At 41.8% G+C, this 23,824-nt stretch overlaps 1 protein-coding gene across 2 annotated transcripts in view; it reads right to left on the bottom strand.

Annotated features, from left to right (window-relative positions):
- Positions 1 to 1,420: 1,420 nt before the first annotated feature.
- The window catches only part of SLC20A2 (solute carrier family 20 member 2), a 105,679-nt gene continuing 83,275 nt past the window's right edge, over positions 1,421 to 23,824 (bottom strand). For both annotated transcript variants that reach the window (XM_058525308.1, XM_058525309.1), the window contains exons 9-11: positions 13,210 to 13,395; positions 11,979 to 12,063; positions 1,421 to 2,932 (exon numbers count right to left, since the gene is read on the bottom strand). In XM_058525308.1, the coding sequence (XP_058381291.1) occupies positions 2,768 to 2,932; positions 11,979 to 12,063; positions 13,210 to 13,395 (436 nt within the window). In that variant the 3' untranslated portion in view covers positions 1,421 to 2,767. The remainder of the gene's footprint in view (positions 2,933 to 11,978; positions 12,064 to 13,209; positions 13,396 to 23,824) is intronic.

Genomic DNA, 23,824 nt, shown 5'->3' on the forward strand with positions numbered 1-23,824 from the left:
CAACTGCCCAGCCACGGGCCGGCCCCCAATGGAATGGTTTTTAATTTGTATTTTGCGAGTTATTCTGAGGCGACAGGATTTATTTAAAAAATTACCTTGTTGAAAATGAATAAATGTGTTTACATACTTGCTCAAAAGGTCGGTCCTTTCGGAAAGGCAGAAAACGAGGTAAGAGAACCTTGTCTCCTGAGCTCGGCTCCTCTGACAGCCTGTGCTCCGTGCTGGAGGAGCCCGGAGCGCGGGAAGGCCACAGGCCCCAGGGGCGCCTCAGCTCCACGCAGCTCTCTTCTACAGAGGAGTGAGCGTGACAAAAATCACAGTATATGCCGGGGACGCAGATGTCCTTGTCCGAGGAGCACTTGCCTTTGAGAGGAAGAAGCTGATTAACTCAGAGGAAAGACTCTCAGGTGGCCCAGGCAGGGGCCTGGGCCCCCCACCAGCGTGCCCCCTCCGAGGTGACCCATCCTCTGCCTGAGCTCACCTGCGTGCCGTCACGGGGAGGGGAAGGGGAGGCCATGTCTGCCAGGAAACAGAGAGGCTGGGCAGGGGCGGTGGCCAAGGCCTCTCTCTGCACAGGGCTGGTGACACGGCTGGGTGCTCAGTCAATCAAAGGCTCAGTGTGGGTGTGACCTTTGTCCCGCCTCGCTTCCTGGCTGCTGGGGCTGTGCGGGCCGAGATGGCCACCCTTCTCACAGGACACGGCTTGCAAACTGGCACTATGTCGTGCCATTATTGTTCTTATAAATAACTTGAGGAAATCGAACTCTTCTTGAATCTATGGTTTTATCAAAAGTAGGGAAACGAAAGGCCTAATATGCCATCTTAAAAATTGGAGAGGGCAAATTTCTTTGTGGAGATGAAGAACTTTTTACACCTGGCCCGTCTTCCTCATCTCGTTACCTTCCTGGCTCCGGAAGGAGACAGAGCTGCAGAGACTGGAGGAGTTTCCTTCTGAAGCTCCTGAAGCTCCAAGTAGGTGTGTTTTGTTTTTTTGTTTTTTGGCTGCGTGAGCCAAGAAGAAAGGCTGTGCATTCTCCTGCTAGGTCCTTACCCCCGAACATGGGAACCGCCCCACTCCGGAGTCTGGCTAAGTCAAGAGTGAAGTGGGAGAGGCTGAGCACAGAAGTGGTCCTCCCTTTACAGAAACCCCTTCCAGGACAAGCCCTCACCAGACAGTCCGTTAATGAAGGATCCGTGCGTGTGTGTTAACACGGAATTTCTGGATGCTGCACTGTGTCAGTCATTCTTCCCTTTCCTTACTCGTGTATTTTCTGCACAAACATGTAACAGTAATAAAATAAGAAAAAAAAAGGTATTTGAAAAGTAGAAGTAACCAAATTATATAGTTTTTGTCCAAACTCTGAACAAAAAACATTATATAGATATTTAGAAAAAGACTTCAGAAACAAACTTTTGAGGGGCATTTTTTATTATAAATTTAATATGGTTGATTAATGAAAAATCACAATGAAGTACCAAGAAAATGTTTGTCAATATAAAAATTTTAGCAGCATTTCCATAGTTTCAGGCTCTAACATTAGTCGTACTTCTTCCCTCCCGCTATCAAAAAAGACGACTCTGCTGGGACTACAGCAGAGCATCAATGTTCAGCTTAGTAAAGGCCTCAAGGAAATCCTCAAATCCAGTGTATTGTCTAATATTTCAACTCCCCGCCCCACGAGTTTCTAGAATCTCAAAGCTCTCGCCTCAGTGTTTGAGACGAGAATCGTGTTCCTCAGGCTGCAGGGGAGAATGGGGGTGACAATGTGCACTGGACTTGAAATGTAGTGCTTGACCACACGCCCTTACATCTGTACATTCTACACACGGACGACGACGACAGGCCGATGCAAGGCCAGCCAGCCTCTGGGATGTGGCAGCTGTGGGGGGTGGGGTGGGGAATCCACAGTGGGACGTGCACACAGTGGGGGCTGGTGCCTCACCATCCACACTGCTCCGGGGCAGGTCAGAGCAGGGTGTTGCCACATCCCAGGTTAAGGGTAGGATTAATGAGAAGGGGAGACAGACAATATGAAGATATAATACTGGCAAACTATTCCCCCGCTTCTTTGGTACTTTCCAAAATCCTCTGATCAAAAAAGTATAAGGGAAGCACACCATTAAAAAATTACAGTTTTAAGTATTTACAGAAGCAATTATGATATATTACATAATCAACACACAGTATAGGAACGAATTCTTCAGTGAAAGCACTTGTGAACTCCTGCTCCAGTATTATTCGATAGCACGCTGACGTACGTACACACCTTCCCAAATTTGTTTCATCCATCCTGTATCTCACTTATCTTACAGTATATTAAATGGGAAAAATATCATTTTCCAATCTACACTTTCCTTTTAAAAGGTTCTTAAAATTTGCCACTGAAATCATTATGTTCAAAGATTTTTGAATATTGAATTCTAGGCAATTATCTCCACTCCCATTTTGAATATGTCTCAAATAATGCTACCTATTCTATGTATACAATATATATTTAATATATAAGTAACTGCACCACGTTATATCACCACGACACCAGTTTAACACACATTAGTATGTACAGTAGTTAAGTTAGCTCTGAAGGATGACCCTCTACAGCCTAGGTGAACAGTGTGGTTTGGAACCACCTGAAAGGGACACGGAGAAGCTGGCTGGGAGACAGCCTGTGTGTGGGCAGGACGCGTGTACGGGGGTGAAGTGTGGGTACACACCTCTCACACATACCCACAGCAGACTACCCCTGTTTACCGGCGGGAAGAAGACAAATCACACATATGGAAGGATCCCGTACATGAGGAGCGCCATGATAGCAGCACTGAACAACCCAGCCACGGGGACAGTCACAAACCAGGCCACAAAGATGTTCCGGAAGAGGCGCCAGTCCACGGCCTTCCGGGAGCGGATCCAGCCCACGGCCACCACCGAGCCCACCTGGAGGAGCACAAGCATAATGTAAAAATGGAGGCCCACAGATTTAAAGGTGAGGTACAAGGTGTACATTCAACCAGTGTTAACTGGCCAATCTCAGAAACAAACTACATTATAAAATTACCAGTTCTTTCTCCTAAATTTGCTAAAAGTTTTAAAAATAGGTTATATTCTAGGTATAATTATTTTAGGATTATTCTATTCAGTGTACAGTTCTGATGCACTTTTCCACCTGTACTTTGCTTATTTGTGTGGAACTTGAACTAACTGAACATTTTCTATTCTCTCTACACCTTATAAACTAACTACGAATGCCCTTGTTTTAAATATTCCCCATGTAGGATACCGCTTACTACAACAGTGAACCCGCTGCGATCACATCTGGAAATGGCAATAATGGATCCTTCTCCTAGAACAACAGCATTATGAAATGTTGGAGTGGAGAAGATCTCTGAAAATATCTAATCCACATCATCACTTATTTCACAGAGGATAAACCAGACCCCAGAGGGCTCAGGGGCCCGAGAAGATACTGTAAGTCACGGCGGACTGAGAACTAGAACTCAGGCCTCTTCATTTTAAACTGGTTTTCCCCACCATCTCAAACTGCCTTGCAGTCCTTGTACTTTAGCTAATTGAAAAAATAAAATAAAATGGAACATAAATATTATGGGATCTAAACTGTCAATCATGCCTCACGAAATGACAGAGATACTTAAAAATCAGAATATTAACACTGATGTAAATATTTTCCTAAACACTCACAGTTCATTTTATGGTTTGTTGAAAGTTTAAAAAGGAAAAAAACACAACTTTAAGTATCCTAAAAATGAAAGCTGAGGCACACTGTAACAATCCTGTAAATTGTTCTTTTTTGCTAACCAACCAACAAAAACAAGTCATGGTGGCTTTAATTTGCAGGTCTTTAATTACTACTAAGGCTGAACTTGCTTTTATTAATTTAACCAATTTTACTCCCTCTAGTCTTTACACACAATTGCCTCTTTGTGTGTTTTGCCCATTGGAAGGGCATTTTGCCCATTTTGTCCATTTGCTCATATTGGAGGCTAAATGTGTCTCTTATTTATGTGTGGCCTTTATTGAATAATGATATTCAACTCTGATATTTAATGCAAATATTTTCTCAATCCAGTATTTTGCTGTTTCACTTTCAAGTTTCTAATTTCATGCAATAAAATAAGCTGCACTTTTCTTCTGATTTATCTTTAGCTTGAATATTTGATAAATATTCAATTCTATTTTATTCTAAATTTTCTAAAATAAAATCCTATTTTATTCTAAATTTTAAAATATTTAAAAAATACTACTTAAGCCGTCAGATATATGTTCATATATTTTGAGAGTTGTAGGTCTGATTTTGTTTTTCTAGATTGATAGTCAACTATCCAACATCATTTACTGGTTAAATTTTCCCTTCCTCCAACTAGATGCTCAGACATAATAGGTTCTATCTCTGGCCTATCTACTGTTTTTATGCAAGTACAGTCATGCGTCACTTAACGACAGGGCTATGTTCTGAGAAATGCGTTGTGAGGGGATTCCATTCTTGCGCGCACGTCACAGAGTGCACTGAAGGGAAACAAATTTGCCACCCGAAAATGTGTTTCTTGAACATGAGGGTTATTTTAGGCTGATTATTTTTAAGAAACAGAAGACTCAGAAAGTTTTTCTTGTTACCCCCCCCCCCGCCCCCCTTAACTGCATAAAAGAATTCAGATAAAAAAACCTGTCTCGGGAAGCGAGCTCTCACCTTAGCATCACATGAACTAGGTGGTGGACAGGAAGGGATCTAGAAAAGCCTGTTTGTTGGGCTCCCCTGTGTTCTGTTTCTGCGTAGCCAAACACTTGTTTTCCAAACGTTTGCTCCTTTTCACCTACCTGTGAATTGCCTTCCTTCCCTTTGAAGTCCCTGACTCTCCACACCCCCAACATCTTCTTTGAGGATGGTATTTAAGGTGAGGGCTTCAGCCATTTTGGTGAGTCACTCAGTTGTCCTCCTGAGTTTCTCCCATGTATACATGTTATCAAACTTTTGTTTGATTTTCTCCTGTTAATCTGTCTCATGTCAACTTAATTCTTAGATCAGCCATAAGAACCTAGAAAGGTAGAGTCCCTCCTACTTGGATCCCAGAAGGGTAGGGTCCTCCCCTAGTACTTGCACAAACTTAGATGGTACAGCCTACTACGCACCTAGGCTATACGGTACTAATCTTATGGGACGACCATCTGTCATTGACCAAAATGTTATTATGCAGAGCATGCCTGTATCTAATTTTTTAAATTATTGTGGCAAAATATACATAAAATTTATCATTTTAGCCATTTTTAAGAGTACTAATTTAGTGACATTAAAGTACGTGCACATTGTTTTGCAACCATCATCACCATCCATCTCCAGAACTTTTTCATCATCCCAAACTGAAACTCAGTACCTGTTAACACTAATTCCCCATCCCTCACCCCCCTCATCTATTTTCTTTCTTTCTTTTTTTTTTGGTGAGGAAGATCAGCCCTGAGCTAACATCCATGCTAATCCTCCTCTTTTTGCTGAGGAAGACTGGCTCTGAGCTAACATCCGTGCCCATCTTCCTTCACTTTATGAGAGACACCACCTCAGCATGGCCAGAGAAGCGGTGCGTCGGTGTGCGCCCAGGATCCGAACCCGGGCAGCCAGCAGCGGAGCGCACGCACTTAACTGCTACGCCATGGGGTCGCCCCCCCACCCCACCCCCACCCCCACCCCCACCCCCACCTCAATCTATTTTCAACTCTTGTTTCCTTATAACGTACTTTCTATCTGGGAAGGCCAGTCCCTCCTCATCACTTTTCTTTTTAGATCATTTCATGTTTTGCTAATTTAACCTACCAGATTAACTTGAGTCTCATCTTGTAAAGTTATGAGAAAAATTTGGTTGGGGTTGTATTTGAAGAAAACTGACTCGATTTAGAAAATCGAGTTTTCCCATCCAATAACACCGTATGTCTTATATTCAGGTTTTCTTTTTTACCTCTGAGCAAAGTTTTGTGCTTTTTTCAAATATATCACTCACACTTATTAGGATTATTCTTAAATACCTTCTATTTTTGCTGCAATTCTGGAGGTGTTCTTGTTTTTATTACATTTTCTTACTGGCTATTGCTGACAGACAAGCTCTCGATTTTTGTATTTTTATCGTGGACTTAGTCATTTTTACTGAAATCTAGTAGTGTTTTAGAAATACCTGCTGAATTTTGTCCAATGTCTTTTCGGCATATATCTCAATAGATGTTCATTTGTTGTTGTTTTTAATGGATTGCTAAGCCATATTATATTGAAGACGTCTGTATACCTTCTTGGGATTCTCTCAGAGCCTGCTGAGGGCCTGTAAGGAGCCAGCCCTCTGCAGGCGCTGGTGGCGGACGACAAGCCCTGCCCGGTTCAGAGCCTGCTTCCTGGTAATCCAGAGGATCAATTTGGTCCTGCTGAAATGTTCTTTTATAATATTGTTGATGTCATTTACTAGCATCTTACTTAAAGTTTTATATCAATATTCATATGTAAATATAGCTTTCATTGTGATGGTTTAAATCAAGTTTTGGTATTAGGGTTACTTAGTATATGCTTTATAAAACAAATTGGAGAGTTTCCTGTTTTATTTTTTCTCCTACATTGTGGCAAGTTTATGCAACATGACAATCATCTGTTCTTTTAAGATGGAAAAGATGAACTAATGAATCCATCTAGAACTAGAGTCAGCACTATCCCCTTCCTTTTTGCTTTTTCAGGTGAGAAGAATTGTTTTCGGAGAACTTCCTTAATTTCTTCCCATTCCTCTGGTCAGGGTTTCCACTTTTTCTGTCAGTATTTATTTGTCATGTATATTTTTGCAGAAAATAACTCATTTCACAGAGGTTTTCAAATCCTTAGCATATAGCCGTATGGTCTCTTTTATAATTTAAAAATTCTCCTTTATATCTGTTGTTATGATATCTTTCTCCTTCTACTTAATTCTCCTCCCTTCTTTTTCGTAATGTGATTTGATATTATTTTATTAGTAACTACTTTCTTCTCTTGTTCCCCTTCACTATTTTTGTTTTTTTAAATTCATTTTGCTTTTATACTTATTACATCCCTCTTACCGTTTCCTCAGAATTTTTATTGTTCTGCACTTTTTATAAAATCCTAATTTTAACGTCTGGCTCTTTTATTTTCCCTTTGCTCAATTAAACCATTTAAAGAGGGCCGGCCCCGTGGCTTGGCAGTTAAGTGGGCGTGCTCCGATACTGGCAGCCCGGGTTCAGATCCTGGGCGTGCACCGATGCACCGCTTCTCCGGCCATGCTGAGGCCACGTCCCACATACAGTAACTAGAAGGATGTGCAACTATGACATACAACTATCTACTGGGGCTTTGGGGGGGAAAAAAAAAGGAGGAGGACTGGCAATAGATGTTAGCTCAGGGCCGATCTTCCTCAGCAAAAAGAGGAGGATTAGCATGGATGTTAGCTCAGGGCTGATCTTCCTCACACACACACAAAAAAAATCAAAGATATGAAGTTTCATCTGAGAATACCTCTGGCTGCCATAGCTTTTGGTATGTACCCCCACACACACACACACACACACACAAATATGGGGTTTTTTTTCCCCTCAAAAAAGCTATCATTGTAATTTTTAAACTCCTTGATTCAACTGTTACATAAAAAGAGCATTTAAAAATGTCCAAGGGGACATACTTCCTTTTTTCAACATATAATAAATTTCTAGTTTAATTTCCTTGTGACTAGAGAGTGTTTAGCACAACCTCTGTTCTTATTTTATAAATTTTATAGTGATTTTTATTGTGGCCTTCTGAATTTATGATTAATTTTTCTAAGTGTTTCATGACACTTGACAAGAAGGCATATGATCAGTAGGGTAAAACTTTGATATACCTTTATTAATTATACTGCTCTAAATATATTGTTCAAATACTTGATATTCCTAAGTACTTTTTGTCTTCTTCATTTGTCATAGACTTAGACATATTAATTTCTGAGTTCTAAGAGCTTTTGCCTCTTTTTTCGTTGCTATGTTATTTGGATCACAAAGGACCCGGAGTGCTATGTCTTCACTAATGATTCTGTGTTTTGTTGATATAAATGGTATTCTTTGCTGTGCTCTAACCTCCCTCTTCATAGGCTGAGCATGTCTCCAGCTGAAGGCTGCCATCGGGCACTGAGAGCAGTAGAGTTGTTGAGCAGCAGGGAATCCAAAGAGCAGGAACCAGAAAATTAAATTAGAATTATAATCCTGAATTTTTACATCAGTAGTATTTCCTAGAAGAAGTTCCAGATCCAAAGGCTAGTTGAGTAATCATCTATGTCATCAATGGAGATGAACAATGTGGGCAACTCACAAAAAAGAATGATCCCAAACCGCCTTAACATGGAATTAAAACATTCTGGAGAACCCCACTCTGAAGTCCTACCGAAGAGCTCACGGACAAGTGTGTGTGTTCAGTAGCGGCCCCTGTCTGGGGTATGCTAGGGCTGAAGGCCAGCCTGGATCAAGGTTCACGGGGGAAAGAGCAATTCACAAATTACTGAAACATACATCTGAGTCTGGAAAATAAAAAATACGTTTTTATTTTATTTTATTTTCAAGACTCGTTTCTATTTCTTTAATTCAAGGCTTTTGACTTTAACCAGAGATATTATCCCAGGAAAATATTTAACAGACTGAGCCCTCTGATATGAAATACAAAAATGTATAACACTGAAATGCTTAGAGAAAGTGAAACTTATAATCAAAGGAGACTGTGTTATGCATGCCTTCTGGTATAAAATGTGACAAGATGATTTTTCCAATTATTCTTTTCCAAATTATACCTTCAGCTAACATTTATAGCACTCAACATAATGGAGTTTTATAAATGTTTTAAATAGGATACAATAAAATTTAAAACTATGCACTTAGCTATGTATACTTAGAAGGAAGCATGAATAAATGAAAGCTACCCAGATAAATTCAAAAGCTCATTTTCAACAATAGTTTCCATCTTTTTTCCTGCCAAGTTCCTAACTTTTGCCCACCTTCTGATGGAGGTGGCTCTAATCTAAGCAAGAAACCTAACACATGGATGGGAGAGCAAGCAGAAAGCTGGAAAAGTCAAACGCAGGGTATGATTATTCCCTAAAATACGATGGGCTTCAGTTATGATTTCATGTGGACATCAACACCCTTTGAATGCTTCCAGATTCATGGCTTTGGTCACACAGGGCCTCATTCTTAACGCCATCCCATGTGTCTCATATTTCATCCCACATTTGCCATTTGGGGACTGTCACAGGAGAAGAAATACATGGTACAAGACAGTAAGGGTTATGGGGCGATGGCCACTCTGAACCCTGCTCAGCATTCCTGGGATCCGACCTTTGCTCTCCTGTCTGCTGCCAGTTCTGGAGAGCCAGGCCTCTGTCCTTCCGCTACTGCAGTGACCAACTCTGGGCTCTGCCCAGAAGTCCATGGTCAGTGATACTGGACAAACTGCCTAGAATCCAAGTTGAGCTCTGTCTCAGGTCTATCTGATAGATGACAGCCACTGTGGTCCCACGTTAAGGAGACTTGTTTTAAGTGCCAATGCACTACCCTAACACACTTATCATCAGCTCTAAGGAAACAGAACCCATCATATAACCTGTATAGAGATTTTAGGATGAAGATAACATACACATTTATTTACTAAGGTCCTGTATGAACTGGATATAAATCCCATAGTAGCACCTCCTTATTATAGTCTAAATATAAATGTTGGGGAAATGACATTTAAAGATAAAAATATAACAGTGTAGTTTTTTACAGGCATTTATACTTTTCACCTATTTCTCTAAGTTTTATCATAGAGGTTGGCGTTATTAGCAACATTAGTATCGTCAGTTCTAAGTTAGTATAGGTTAGATTGCTAATATAGCTGGGTAAGTACAATAACAACCTAGAAAAAGCAAACCTGTCTTGTTTTCTCCAGAGACCTTTCAACTGGTGTGAAAGAGTGTGCCTTCACTAGGCTTGCTTATGTGCAAGGTTAATCATTATAAAGGATGGTGTAACATTTATTTAAAAACAGCCCAAAAGACCACTTATGCCTACAGAAACTTTCAAAGCCTATCTCCTGGGGAAGCAATATACTTAGTGACGTGCATTTCTTCTAAGCTCCTCACATCGCAGCAGACTGGAGCTGAGGGGGAGTATGGGGAAAATGATTTCCTATTCCACGGAGTTTTGTATTGTTTGAAATATTTCAATGAACATGTGCTTCTCCCTTAATTTTTAAACAAACGAAGTTAGAAGCATAACCGTGAACGACCAGCAGGTGCCCTGGCACCTTCCCTGCCCTCCCCCTTTGTACTCAGGGGCTGGGGGGCAGAATGCTGGGGAGCCGCCTCCAGGAAGCACTGCCATGCTGGCCCCTCAGTCTGGCCACTCCCTAGCTGCGTGATCTTGAGCAAGGGACTCAACCTTTCTAGGCTTCAGTTTCCTCATGGGAAAAACCGGGTAACGTTAGCACTCATCTCCAAAGGTTCCTGGAGGATGAAGTGAGTTAATATTCACAGGGCACTGAGAACAGCGCCCAGCAAAGAGCGCCTGCCCCACACACCTCGCCGTGGTTGGGACCATGAGGAGCATTATGAGGACTACGACTATGAGGAATAGGGCACGCAGTGAAGGTCTGTACCCTGCTTCTATCACATGCTTCACGTGTGATCTTGGGGAAGTGACCTAACTCTGGAAGCCTCATTTTTCTCATCTGTAAATTGGGAATTGCAGCACCAATTTCACAGGGTAGCTGTGGGGATTAAATGACGTACTGTGCATGTATAAAGGACTGAAAACAGTGCCTGGCACTCTGTATATACTCAGTGGAAGTGGAAGTGATTTTTATAACGAAAATTTGTGGAAACTGAGGTTTTTCTATACTGTACTGTCTTTCTACTGCAGCAAAAAAGGCAAAAACAAAAACACCTCTTTCCCCTGAGGCTGACGCCGCATGCTGTAGAGCTCCAGCTCATCAGCTGGCCCACTCAGCATACTCACGAACGCTCCCTGGCCTTCGCACGCCAGGCACTAGGACAGTCACATTAGTGGTGTTTGTTTATAACACACCGGTTGGGGTGTTTAATTGTGTGTCAATGTAGATGCCATCTCTGTCGCCGTCGCTGCGGTTCCCCAGGAGCCGAGAACAGTACCTCACACACAGGAGGAACAAATGAGTTTTTCTTGAATGATACGAACAAATGAACCTAGGAAAAATCTGGAAGTGCCTTTTGCTTTGTTGAAGTTAGTGAATATTTTTGTAGCTAGGAGGCCCATTGAAGATGCTTTAGAATTCTCTCCAGATACTGGGCAGACCTGGGTTCTAGTCCTGGCTCCACCCTGGGTGACCTCGGATAACTCCCTGTTTCCTTTCCAGATCCTGTTTCCTCTTCATGAATCTCTGAGGTTCCTTACAGCTCCACCAGCCCCACACCACGACAAGGAGTGCCTCCTGCACAGCCCTGAGTTGTTGGCAGTGGTCCATATCGAGCAATACCCCTTATTCAGAACTCACTCCAAGGCAATCTAGCCACTGTGACCATCATATCAGGAAAAAGAACGGAAACAACTGTCTTACAATCCCACTGAGATGACTTCTGCTCATCTCTAGTTCCACTGTCAACTCCCAGCCCCCGCAGTGGGCTGGAACGGAGTGGCAGGCCCCCGCTTGAGCCTACCAACGTGGTGAGCGCACACACGACTTCCACGCAGAGCCCACTGTGGAGACCACGAGGGAGACGCAGGACAGACGGCGCGCGCGGAGCCACGGGAAGGCGGGAACGCTCCCCCACGCCCGCGCCGAGAGAGCCGAGTCTGCACGACAGAGGGTGTCACTGCCGAGCAGGAAGGGTCAGCGGGCCGGGGAGCGAGGCCCACGCCACGTGCAAGCCCGCTCTGGCGGAGCCAGCCCAGCCTGGGCCGGCTCAGCGGCGACCGCACGGAGCGCGGCGGCCCGAGCCCGGCAGGCGGCGCCTACCTTGCAGTGCGTGGTGCTGACGGGGAGCCCGACGTTGGAGGCGATCACCACGGTGAATGCCGAGGCCAGCTCAATGGTGAAGCCGCTGCGGGGAGAACAGACACGTCACGGGCGCTCCGCGCCGCCCACGGACACCCCGGTGCCGTCCCCCCTGGACACTCTCCCGGGCGACTGCACTGCTGACGGGGCCGGACGTGAACAGAACACGCACTGCCGCACACGGGCCCCAGTTCACACTGGGACTTGGCGCTATGCTGTCTACAGCCCCAAACAGCCTTGTTTTTCTGAGATGTTTTCAAAAACCACGCACTGCAGTAACTGGGTCAGAAATTCTTGCTGTGCAAAAAATAGTAACTTAGTCATTGCTGAAGTGGCGTAGGAAAAACGATACTCTCGTATTTAAAAGGTGTACTTATTACCAAGAGTGACTTTTTTCTCAGATTACTAATTTTTCTTCAAGTCAATCTTATAAAAGAAACTTTCATTAAGATGAATTTCAGGGGGGAAAACTTTCAAGGTGGAAAAGATTTCTTACAATAGGTGTTCCAAGTTTTAGATATATTCTGAAAGTTCCCTTCTAAGTTTATTAACCCCTAATTTGTCTAAAGGATCCACAACAGAAGGACTACATGGAAAACCACGCGGGAGAAGTCTCCAGATGCCACTCACACCTGCAGGGCCCCCTCCCGCCTGGCTGAGCTCCAGGAAGGATGCACAAGGTAACCTCAGTGGGGTGGCAGGTGAGAGCTGCTTCCCTCCAGTGCGTGGGCCGGTGTCGCAGAGAATTTTCGAGAAAGGCAGACCCTGGGCCCGGGGCCCGGGGCGCGGTGTGCATCCCTCCCATCCCCACGTGCTCTCTGGACCTCACATGGGGCTAAGACCACCAGCCGAGTAGATTGGGGGCTGCAGAGTGGGCTCTTCCTCTTCTCTTCCCTCCTGGTCTGCTCCTCCTGCCTCCACCTTCCCATCCCTCTCGCCTTCTCTCCCTGTCTCAGTGCCACTGTGGCTGGGGGCCGAGCAGTGCACCAAGGAGGGCGGTGATGGGTGCAGCACAGGTGGGGGGCATTCTATCCTCTGCGCCCTCCTCACTGTGACCCCTGCTGTGCAGTGGCTGTGCTGAGGGGGTCGAGGCAGGAGAGCAGCATGCGGGGGCTTTCAGACACATCAAGCCAGTCTCTGCTGCAGGCCTCCTAGGACAAGCCTGCCGATCCAGCCTGACCCTCTGGCTCACCTTGACGGTGTGATGGGAGTGAGGTCTTTCCCCATGGTCTGGATCACTCTTCTCCCCCAAATCCAGAGACCTGTACAAATTCCAACTCCTCCATAAAACAGCAGCCAGACGGGGGTAACCGCTTCCTGCAGGACTGCGCCTTGTTTGTAAATCAGCCACAAAGCTACCAGGGGACCAATGGCATTACTGGGAGGAAACAAAGATTAATTAGACAAACATGGTGTGTACACACGAGCGGTGCTGTACACAACGTGCAGTGCCTTCTCAGCCTTGAGAACAGCCCATTTGCTGTGGCCCGCCTATACAACCTAGTGGTGATAAAAATGATCTAATATTTTTTGTTGTGGTAAAAAAAAGGTAACAGAAAATTTACCACTTTAACCATTTTTAAGTGTACAGTTCAGTAGTGTTAAATATATTCACATTGTTGTGAAACAGACCTCCAGAACTTTTTCACCTTGCACATCTGAAACTCTATACCCTTCAACAATAACTGCCTTTGCCCCCTGCCCTCAGTAACCACCATTTCACTTTCTGTCTGTATGAGTTTGACTACTCTAGGTCCCTCATATAAGTGGGATCATACAGTATTTGTCTTTTGTGACTGGCTTATTTCACTTAGCATAATGTCCTCAAGATTCATCCATGTTGTAGCATAAGTCAGAATTTCCTTCCTTTTTAAGGCTGAATATTCCACTGTACCACATTTTCTTTATCCATTCATCCGTTGATGGACATGTGGGTTGCTTCCGCCTCTTGGCTATTGTGAATATTGCTGCTACAAATATGAATGTGCAATTATTTCTTCAAGACCCTGCTTTCACTTCTTTTGGATATATGTATACCCACAAGTGGGAGTGCTGGATCACACTGTAGTTCTATTGTGAATGTTTTGAGGAACCTCCAGACTGTGTTCCATAGCGGTTGTACTATTTTACATTCCTATCAACAGTGCACAAGGGTTCCAATTTCTCCACATCCTTGCCAACACTTGTTATTATTTTCTGTTGTTTTTTTATAGTAGCCATCTTAATGAGTGATTTACTAATTTTTTTTGAAGTACTGAAAAACCACAAGAAGTGGACACAAAAAACGTTCTTTTTCTCTTCTCTTTTTCCTCTATTTATTTCCATTTTCACTGCCAGCACTGCTACTAATATTAGCTACCAGTTTTGGGCAGCCATGTCAGGTTCCACACAATGGGATCACAAACATTACTGCTAATCATTAGTTCTCACACCCACCCTGCAAACTAGGTATTGCAACTCTCATTTTGTTGATGAGGAAATCGATGCCAAAGTCATGTCCCTAGCAGGAGGCAGGCTTGGGACGTAAGCTCAGGACTCAGTCGGGTGCTCACACCTTTCTCCCTAGACCTGCCATCATCACTCAGGTCCTTGGCAGCCACATACTTTTTTTGGATGCCACAGCTTTCAAAAAAATTTTTTTTAAGACTTTATTTCTTTAGAGCAGTTTAAGGTTCACAGCGAAACTAAGGAGAAGTACAGAGATTTCCCATATGCCCTCTGCCCAACACATGCACAGCCTCTCCCACAATCAACATCTCCCACCAGAGTGGTACATTTATTACAACTGATGAACCTACAATGACACATCAGATTTGTCCCAAGTCCACAGTTTGCATTAGGGTTCACTCTTGGTGTTCATTCTCCTGGTTTGGACAAATGTATAATGACATGTATCCATCATTACAGCATCATGCAGAATAGTTTCACTGCCCTAAAAAGCCCTCTGTGCTCCACCTATTCATCCCTCCCCCCACCCAACCCACTGATCTTTTTACTGTCTCCATAGCTTTGCCTTTTCCAGAATGTCATACAGTTGGAATCATACAGTATTCTCAGATTGGCTGCTTTCATATAGTAATAGGCATTTAAGTTTTCTTTATGTCTTTTCATGGCTTGACAGCTCATTTCTTTTTAGTGCTGAATAATACTCCATTGTCTGGATGTACTACAGTCTATCCATTCACCTTCTAAAGGAAATCTTGGTTGCTTCCAAGTTTTGGCAATTATAAATAAAGCTTCTATATATATGCACTTGCAGGTTTTTGTGTGGACATAAGTTTTTAACTTCTTTGGGTAAATACCGAGGAGCGTGATTGCTGGATCACATGGTAAGACTATGTTTAGTTTTGTAATAAACTGCCAAACTGTCTTCCAAAGTGGCTGTACCATTTGCATTCCCACCAGCAATGAATAAGAGTTCTTGCTGCACATCCTCATCCGCATTTGGTGTTGTCAGTGTTCTAGATTTTGGCCATTCTAACAATTGTGTAATAGTTATCTCGTTTTAATTTGCATTTCCCTGATGACATATACCACAGAGCATCTTTTCATGTGCTTATTCACCATCTGTATGTTTTCTTTGGTGAGGTGTCTGGTAAGGTCTTTGGCTCATTTTTTAATTGGGTTGTTTGTTTTCTTTCTTTTTTTTTTTTGTGAGGAGATCAGCCCTGTGCCAACATCTGCCAATCTTCCTGTTTTTTTTGCTGAGGAAGACTGGCCCTGGGCTAACATCCGTGCCCATCTTCCTCCACTTTATATGGGACACTGCCACAGCATGGCTTGCCAAGCAGTGCGTCAGTGCGCACCCGGGATCCGAACCGGCGAACCCTGGGCCGCCGCAGCGGAGTGCGAGCGCGAGCACTTAACCGCTTGCGCCACCAGGCCAGCCCGGGTTGTTTGTTTTCTTATTGTTGAGTTTTAAGAGTTCTTTGTATAATAATCCTTTATCAGATGTGTCTTTTGCAAATATTTTCTCTAAGTTTGTGGCTTATATTCTCATTTCTCATTCTCTTGACATTGTCTTGCACTGTGCAGAAGTTTTCAATTTTAATGAAGTCTAGTTTATCTATTATTTCTTTCATGAATTGTATCTTTGGTGTTGTATCTAAAAAGTCATCCCCATACCCAAGGTCATCTATGTTTCCTCCCATGTTATCTACAGGAGTTTTACAGTTTTGCATTTTACATTTAGGTTTGTGATCCATTTTGAGTTGATTTTTGTGGAAGGTGTAAGGTCTGTATCCAGATTCATTTCTTTGCCTGTAGACGTCCAGTTGTTCAGAACCATTTGTTGAAAAGACTCTTTGCTCCTTTGTATTATCTTTGCTCCTTTGTCAAAGATCAGTTGATATATTTATGTGAGTCTGGTTCTGGGCTCTCTATTCTGTTTCATTGATTTGTCTATTCTTTTCACCAATACCACACTATCTTCATTACTGCAGCTTTATAGTAAGGTTTGAAGATGGGTAGTGTCAGTCTTCCAACTTTGTTCTTCTCCTTCAATACTGGGTTGGCTATTCTGGGTCTTTTGCCTCTCCACATAAACTTTAGAATCAGTTTGTTGATATCCACAAAATAACTTGCTGGGATTTTGATTGGGATTGCATTGAATCTATAGATAAAGATGGGAAGAACTGACATCTTTACAATATTGGGTCTTCCTGCCTTGAACATGGAAAATCTCTCCATTTATTTAGTTCTTCTTTGATTTCATTCATCAGTTTTGTAGTTTTCTGCATATAGATCTTGTACATATTTTGTTAGATTTATACCCAAGTATTTCATTTTTTGGGGTGCTAATGTAAATGGCATTGTTTTTAATTTTAAATTCCACCTGTTCTTTGCTGGTAGGTAAGGAAATCAATTGGCTTTTGTACGTTAATCTTTTATCCTGCAACTCTGCCATAATTGCTTATTAGTTCCAGGAGTTTTTGTATTGATTCTTTCAGATTTTCTACATAGACGATCACGTCATCTACAAACAAAGACAGCTTTATGTCCTCCTTCCCAATACATAGACTTTACTTTTTTTTTTTTTTTTTGGTGAGGGAGATCAGCCCTGAGCTAACATCTGTGCTAATCCTCCTCTTTTTGCTGAGGAAGACCGGCTCTGAGCTAACATCTATTGCCAATCCTCCTCCTTTTTTCTTCCCCAAAGCCCCAGTAGACAGTTGTATGTCATAGCTGCACATCCTTCTAGTTGCTGTATGTGGGATGCGGCCTCAGCATGGCCAGAGAAGCAGTGCGTTGGTGGGCGCCCGGGATCCGAACCCGGGCCGCCAGTAGCTAAGCGCGTGCACTTAACTGCTAAGCCACTGAGCTGGCCCCCAAACCATATACTTTCAACTTCCAGTGCAGTGTTAAAAGGAATGGTGAAAGGGGACATCTTTGCCTTGCTCCTGATCTTAGCTTTGAGTTTCTCACCATTAAGTTTGATGTTAGCTGTAGGTTTTTTGTAGATATTCTTTATTAAGTTGAGGAAGTTCTCCTCTATTCCTAGTTTACTGAGAGTTTTTATCATGAATAGGTGGTATATTTTAAATGCTTTTTCTGCGTCTATTGATGTGATCATGTGATTTTTCTTTTTTAGCCTGTTGATGTGATGGATTACATTAACTGATTTTTTAACATTACATCAGCCTTGCATACCTGTGATAAATCTCACTTGGTCGTGGTGTATAATTCTTTTCATACATTGTCGGATTCAATCTGTTAATATTTTCTTGAGGATTTTTGCACCTATGTTCACTATGGTCTGTAGTTTTCTTTAATGTCTTTCTCTGGTTTTGGTAATAGGGTAATTCTGGCCTCATTTCTTCCTTAAATGTTTGGTAGAATTCACCAGTGAACCCATCTGGGCCCAATGCTTTCTGTTTTGGAAGGTTATTAATTATTGATTCAATTTCTTTAATAGTTAGGCCTATCAGATAGTCTATTTTTTCTTGCATGAGTTTTGGCCAATTGTGTCTTTCAAGGAATTGGTCCATTTCATGCAGGTTATCAAATTTGATGGCACAGAGTTGTTCATAGTATTGCTTTATTATCTTTTTAATGTCCACAGGATCTATGGTGATGTCTTCTCTTTCATTTCTGATACTAGTAATTTGTGTCCTCTCTTTTCTTCTCAGTTAGCCTGGCTAGAAGCTTATCAACTTTATTGATGTTTTCAAAAACCTGCTTTTGGTTTCACCAATTTCCTCTATTGATTTTCTGACTTCAATTTCATTGATTTCTACTCTAATTCTTATCATTTCTTTTCTTCTGCTTACTTTGGATTTAATTTGCTCTTCTTTTTCTAGCTTTCTAGGGTGGAAACTTAAATTATTGATTTTATATCTTTCTTCTTTTCTAATCTATGCATTCAATGCTATAAATTTCCACCTAAGCACTGTTTCCACTGCATCTCATAAATTTTGATGTTTTCATTTTCATTTAGTTCAAAATATTCTAAAATTTCTTGTGATATTTCTTCTTTGATCCATGTGGTTATTTCAAAGTGTGCTGTTTAATTTCCATATATTTGGGATTTTCCAGTTATCTTTCGGTTACTGATTTCTAATTTAATTTCATTATGGTCTGAAAGCAGACATTGTATTAGTTCTTTTCTTTGTTTTTTAGAGCATCACGTCAGGGGGTACTTAATGTTGATATGTCTTATTACTAATGATGTTAACCTTGATCACCTGGTTAAGATAGTGTCTGCCAGGTTTCTCCACTATAAAGTTATTATTTTTCCCTTCGTAATTAGTATATATCTTAGGAGAGATACTTTGACTATGCAAATATCCTATTTCTCCTAGAACTTTTGCCCACTAATTTTAGCATCTATTGGTTGATCCTACCCATGACAATTATTACCTGTAGTGTTTACCAAATGGTGTTTCAGTGTTATTTATTTATTTAGGTTATATGGAAATAAACCAATATCATGGCTGGTGTATGAGTAGGTCCTCTGCACCAAGGCCTTTTCTTGAGAGCCTTTTACACTGGCTTAAAAGGAATAGAGACAAATGTAGCTCAGGGTATATTTTGAAATATGGCTGGTAAAAAAAAATCTCACCAATCCCTAAAAAATTAGGAATAGCAGTTGAGACCAAAATCAGATTTTTAAGCTGGAAAACTTGGAAAGATTTGGATATTTGTTTGTTTCTTATTGAAAAGCTGTATCAATTTATTAAAAGCCCAACAAACCTCATCAAGATGCAGGAGAGGAAGTCAGAACAGAGTCACATCAGCTACCCCAGGATTCTCCACCCTTGTGCTTTTTTTTTTACAACTATTTGTTGGATGTGTTTTTTTCTTCCCCCTTTTTTTTACCTTTTTGGTTGTTTTATTTTTACAGATGCACTTCCACCCCCAATTTGCTCAGTTATTTTCATAAAGTGGATTTTGAATGTATTAAAGATTTTTAAGATCCGTGATGCATTTACTCATGTGATAATTTTCTCTTTCAACTTATTAACACGCTACCTTGCATTAATATATTTTCTAATGTGAAACCAACGTTTCATTTCACTGTTAGAATAGGCCAATGATGCAAGGTGTGTGTGTGTGTGTGAACTGAAAATTGATTAAATGAATTTGCTAATATTATAGGGTTTTAACTTTACCTTAATTGAAATTGTTTTATAACTTGTTTCTTCTGCTGAGGAAGATTCGCCCAGAGCTAATAACATCTGTGCCAATCTTTATTTTGTATGTGGATCGCCGCCACAGCATGGCCACCCATGAGTGGTGGAGGTCCGCACCGGGAATTGAACCCAGGCCACTGAAGCAGAGCGTGCCAAACTCAACCACTAGGCCATAGGGCCAGCCCCAAAATTGTTTTATAACTTTTTTATACCCCTTTCACTCATTTCTTCCACCCCCCACCACCCGCCCCCATTCTATTCTTTTAAATGTGTTAGGTGTGTTTTATGATACAGAATGTGTCCTATCTTGCTGAGCTTGATGTTCCATGTGAGCTTGAGAAGAATGTAAATTCTGCTGTTGTTGGATGGCGAGGTCTATCGATGTAAATTATATCCAGTGGATTGATGGTATTGTTGAGTCCAACTATGTCCTTACTGATTTTCTGCCTACTGGATCTGTCCATGTCTGCTCTGTTTGAAATTAATATGGCTACTCCTGCTCTCTTTCCATCAGTGTTAGCAAGGTGTACTTTCCTCCTTCCATTTACCTTTTAATCCATGTGTGTCTTTATATTTGAAGTAGGTTTCATGTAGACAACACATAGTTGGGTTTGTTTTTTGATCCACTCTGACAATCTCTGTCCTTTAATTGGTGCATTTAGATCACTGACACTCAAAGTGATTATTGATATAGTTGGATTAATATCTACCATATTTGTTACTGTTTTCTATTTGTTGCCCTTATTCTTTGTTACTGCTTTTCTCTTCCACTTTTTTTGGCCTTTGGTGTTTTAATTGAACATTTTATGTGATTCCATTTTCTCTCCTTTCTTAGCATATCAGTTATGCTTTTTTTTTTTTTTTTTTTTTACTTTTTTTAGCAGTTGCCCTAGAGCTTGCAATATATACTTACAGCTAATCTAAGTGCACTTTCAAATACCACTATACCACTTCACAGGTAGTGTGGGTCCTTAAAATAAAAAGAATAATCCTAATTCCTCCCTCCTGTCCCTTGTATCATTGCTTTCATTCATTTCACTCAATATATGCATACTAAGCATATATGTGTGTGTATGTGTGTATATAAAAAATATATATTTATATATAATAAATATATTTTATATATAAAATATATATACATGTATACATATATATAGTTTAATTCGACTGTGGTCTGAGAGCAGACATTGTATTATTTCTGTTCTTTCAGATTTGTTCAGATATGTTTATATAGTAAACTACAGATAGATGTGTATATATATATATATATAATTATATACATCTATATGTAATATATACATAAGCATACATAATTATTATTTTGAATCAACTGTTACCTGTTAGATTAAGAATAAAAAAATAGTTTTTTTTTACCTTCACCTATTCCTTCTTTGATGCTCTCCCTTGCTTTCTGTAGATCTGAGTTTCTGACCTATATTATTTTCCTTCTCTCTATAGAATTTCTTTTAACATTTCTTGCAAGGCAGGTCTACTGACAACAAATTCCCTCAATTTTTGTTTGTCTGAGAAAGTTTTTATTTCTCCTTCCCTTTTGAAGGATAATTTCACAGGGTTGATGGTTTTTTTCTCTCAACACTACAAATATTTCACTCCACTCTCTTCTGACTGCATGGTTTCTGAGGAGAAGGTGGATGTAATTCTTATCTTTGTTCCTTTATAGGTAAGGTGTTTTTTCCTTCTGGCTTCTTCCAAGATTTTTTCTTTGATTTTCTGTAGCTCAAAAATGATATGCCTAGGTGTAGGGGGTTTTGGCATTTATCCTGCTTGGTGTTCTCTGAGCTTCCTGGATCTGTGGGTTGGTGTCTGGCATTAATTTAGGGAAATTCTCAGTCATTATTGTTTCAAATATTTCATCTGTCCCTTGCTCTCTTTCTTCTCCTTCCAGTATTCCCATTATGTGTATGTTACACCTTTCGTAATTGTTACATAGTCCTTGGGTATTATTTTCTGTATTTTTTCAATCTTTGTTCTCTTTGCTTTTTGGTTTTTGAAGATTCTATTAAGATATCCTCTGGCTCAGAGATTCTTTCCTCAGCCATGTCCAGTCTACTAACAAGCCCATCAAAGGCATTCTTCATTTCTATTATAATGTTTTTTATCTCTAGTATTTCCTTGTGGTTCTTCCTTAGGATTTCCATCTCTCTGCTTACATTAGAGCCCTCAGTATATTAATTATAGTTGTTTCAAATTCCCAGTCTGATATTTCCAACATCCCTGCCATGCCTGGTTCTAATGCTTGCTCTGTCTCTTCAAATTGTGTTTTTGCCTTTTGGTGTGTCTTGTAATTTTTTCTTGATAGCCAGACATGATGTACTGGGTAAAAGGAACTGCTGTAAATAGGCCTTTAGTGATGTGGTGGTGACGTGTGTGGGGAGGGAAAGCGCTCTATAGTCCTATGATCAGGTCTCAGTCTTTTAGTGAGCCTGTGCCTCTGGACTGTGAACTTCACAAGTGTCTCTCGGTCTTTTTTCTCCCCCTTATGTAGAACAGGATGGCTCCACTGGGCTGCAGTTGGGTATTTCCCTTTCCTCAGGTGAGTTGGGCTCTGATAATACCCTAGCAGGTTAGGATCTGGTTAACTAGCTTCCCCTGAGGGCAGGCCTTGTTAAAACAGTACTCTTGGGGCTGGCCTGGTGGTATAGTTGATTAAGTTTGTGTGCTCTGCTTCGGCGGCCTGGGGTTTGCAGGTTCGCATCCCAGGCGCAGACCTACACACCACTTATCAAGCCATGCTGTGGCAGGCATCCCACGTATAAAGTAGAGGAAGATGGGCACAGATGTTAGCTCAGGGCCAATTTTCCTCAGCAAAAAGTGGAGGATTGGCAACAAATGTTAGCTCAGGGCTAATCTTCCTCACCAAAAAAAAACAAAAAACAGAGTGCTCTGGGTATGTCAAAATAGTTACTTTCCCCCTGCCTCTGACAGAAGCAGGAGGGGATTTTTTTCTCCAATATTCACTGTGAGAGCCTGGTAGAGTTTCTAGAGGTAAGACTCACAACATGGTGGGGTTCCCCATCACTGGGTGCCCTGGAATCTTCAGCTCTCTGACTTGTCTGCACGGAGCCCCCGGGATTCATCACTACAGTTCAGGTTTTCCCACCCGGCACTGGTTCCCACGGCAGTTTCCACTCGTGAGTCTCCTCCACAACTCCCTGTCCTTGTGTCTCTCTCCAGTCGTGGGGACAGCGCTTTGCCCTGTGTCCTCCTCTCTCTTATGGATCCAAGAAGGGTTGTTGATTTTTCAGTCTGTTCAGTTTATTACTCATTGTTAGGACAGAGTGACAACTTCCAAGCTCCTTACATGCAGAACCACACACAGGCTCTCAGCAGCTTCTGTAGCTCTAGTCTCCTCCTCCCAGCTCACTCTACACTCTGTGTAGACAGTGAGGGTTACGAAGAACGGGCTCCCATGTCTGCTTCTCTCTAGCTGTGTGATCCTGGGCACGAAATGTCACATTTCTGAGCTCCAGATACCCTAACTTTGAAGGATACTACTTAGGACCTCAAAGGGCTGTTTTGAGGATTAGAGTAGGCTATAAATGATTCAGCACCGAGGCCTGATGCAAACTTAGTAACCTCTGTGGAGTGGACAGAAGCCCCCTCTTCACTGTCACATTATTATTTCTAGAACCTTGCTTTTATCAGACCATATCCCTCCCCAAAAGCCTCAAAACCAGCCCTAAACTGCAAGCAATTGCTCTGAACTCTGGTCACCTGTAGCAGTGGCTGCCTAAGCTCTTCATTAGGCCTTGAAATACCGGTTTTGCGTGGTTTATTACTTTCCCACGTACATGCTTTTCTTATCTCCCTAACTGGAGCTTAAACTCCTAAAGGACAGGGACCCAATGCATGACCCGTTGCCAGCACCAGGCCTTCAACAAAGAATTCTCGATAAGGAGGAGGAAGTTAGGTGGTGCTAGGAGGGGCAATCAAGAAATTAAGAAGATAGGAGAACACGGTGCCTCAAATAAAATCACAGGCAACACGTGTGACACTGAGCAGAACAGACGACGTCTGGCCTTCTGTCTGGCGGGAAGACTTCTTTTAAAAAGAACAGAAATGCAGTTGCACGTGGGTAGACAGTGTATGGAAACCCACTGTAAAACGGAGAGTCATGTAACTGGGCGATAAAAAATGCAACAATAGCACATTTTC

The sequence above is a fragment of the Diceros bicornis genome, chromosome 29 (genome assembly GCF_020826845.1).
Source record: "Diceros bicornis minor isolate mBicDic1 chromosome 29, mDicBic1.mat.cur, whole genome shotgun sequence".
In the NCBI taxonomy this organism is placed as follows: Eukaryota; Metazoa; Chordata; class Mammalia; order Perissodactyla; family Rhinocerotidae; genus Diceros; species Diceros bicornis.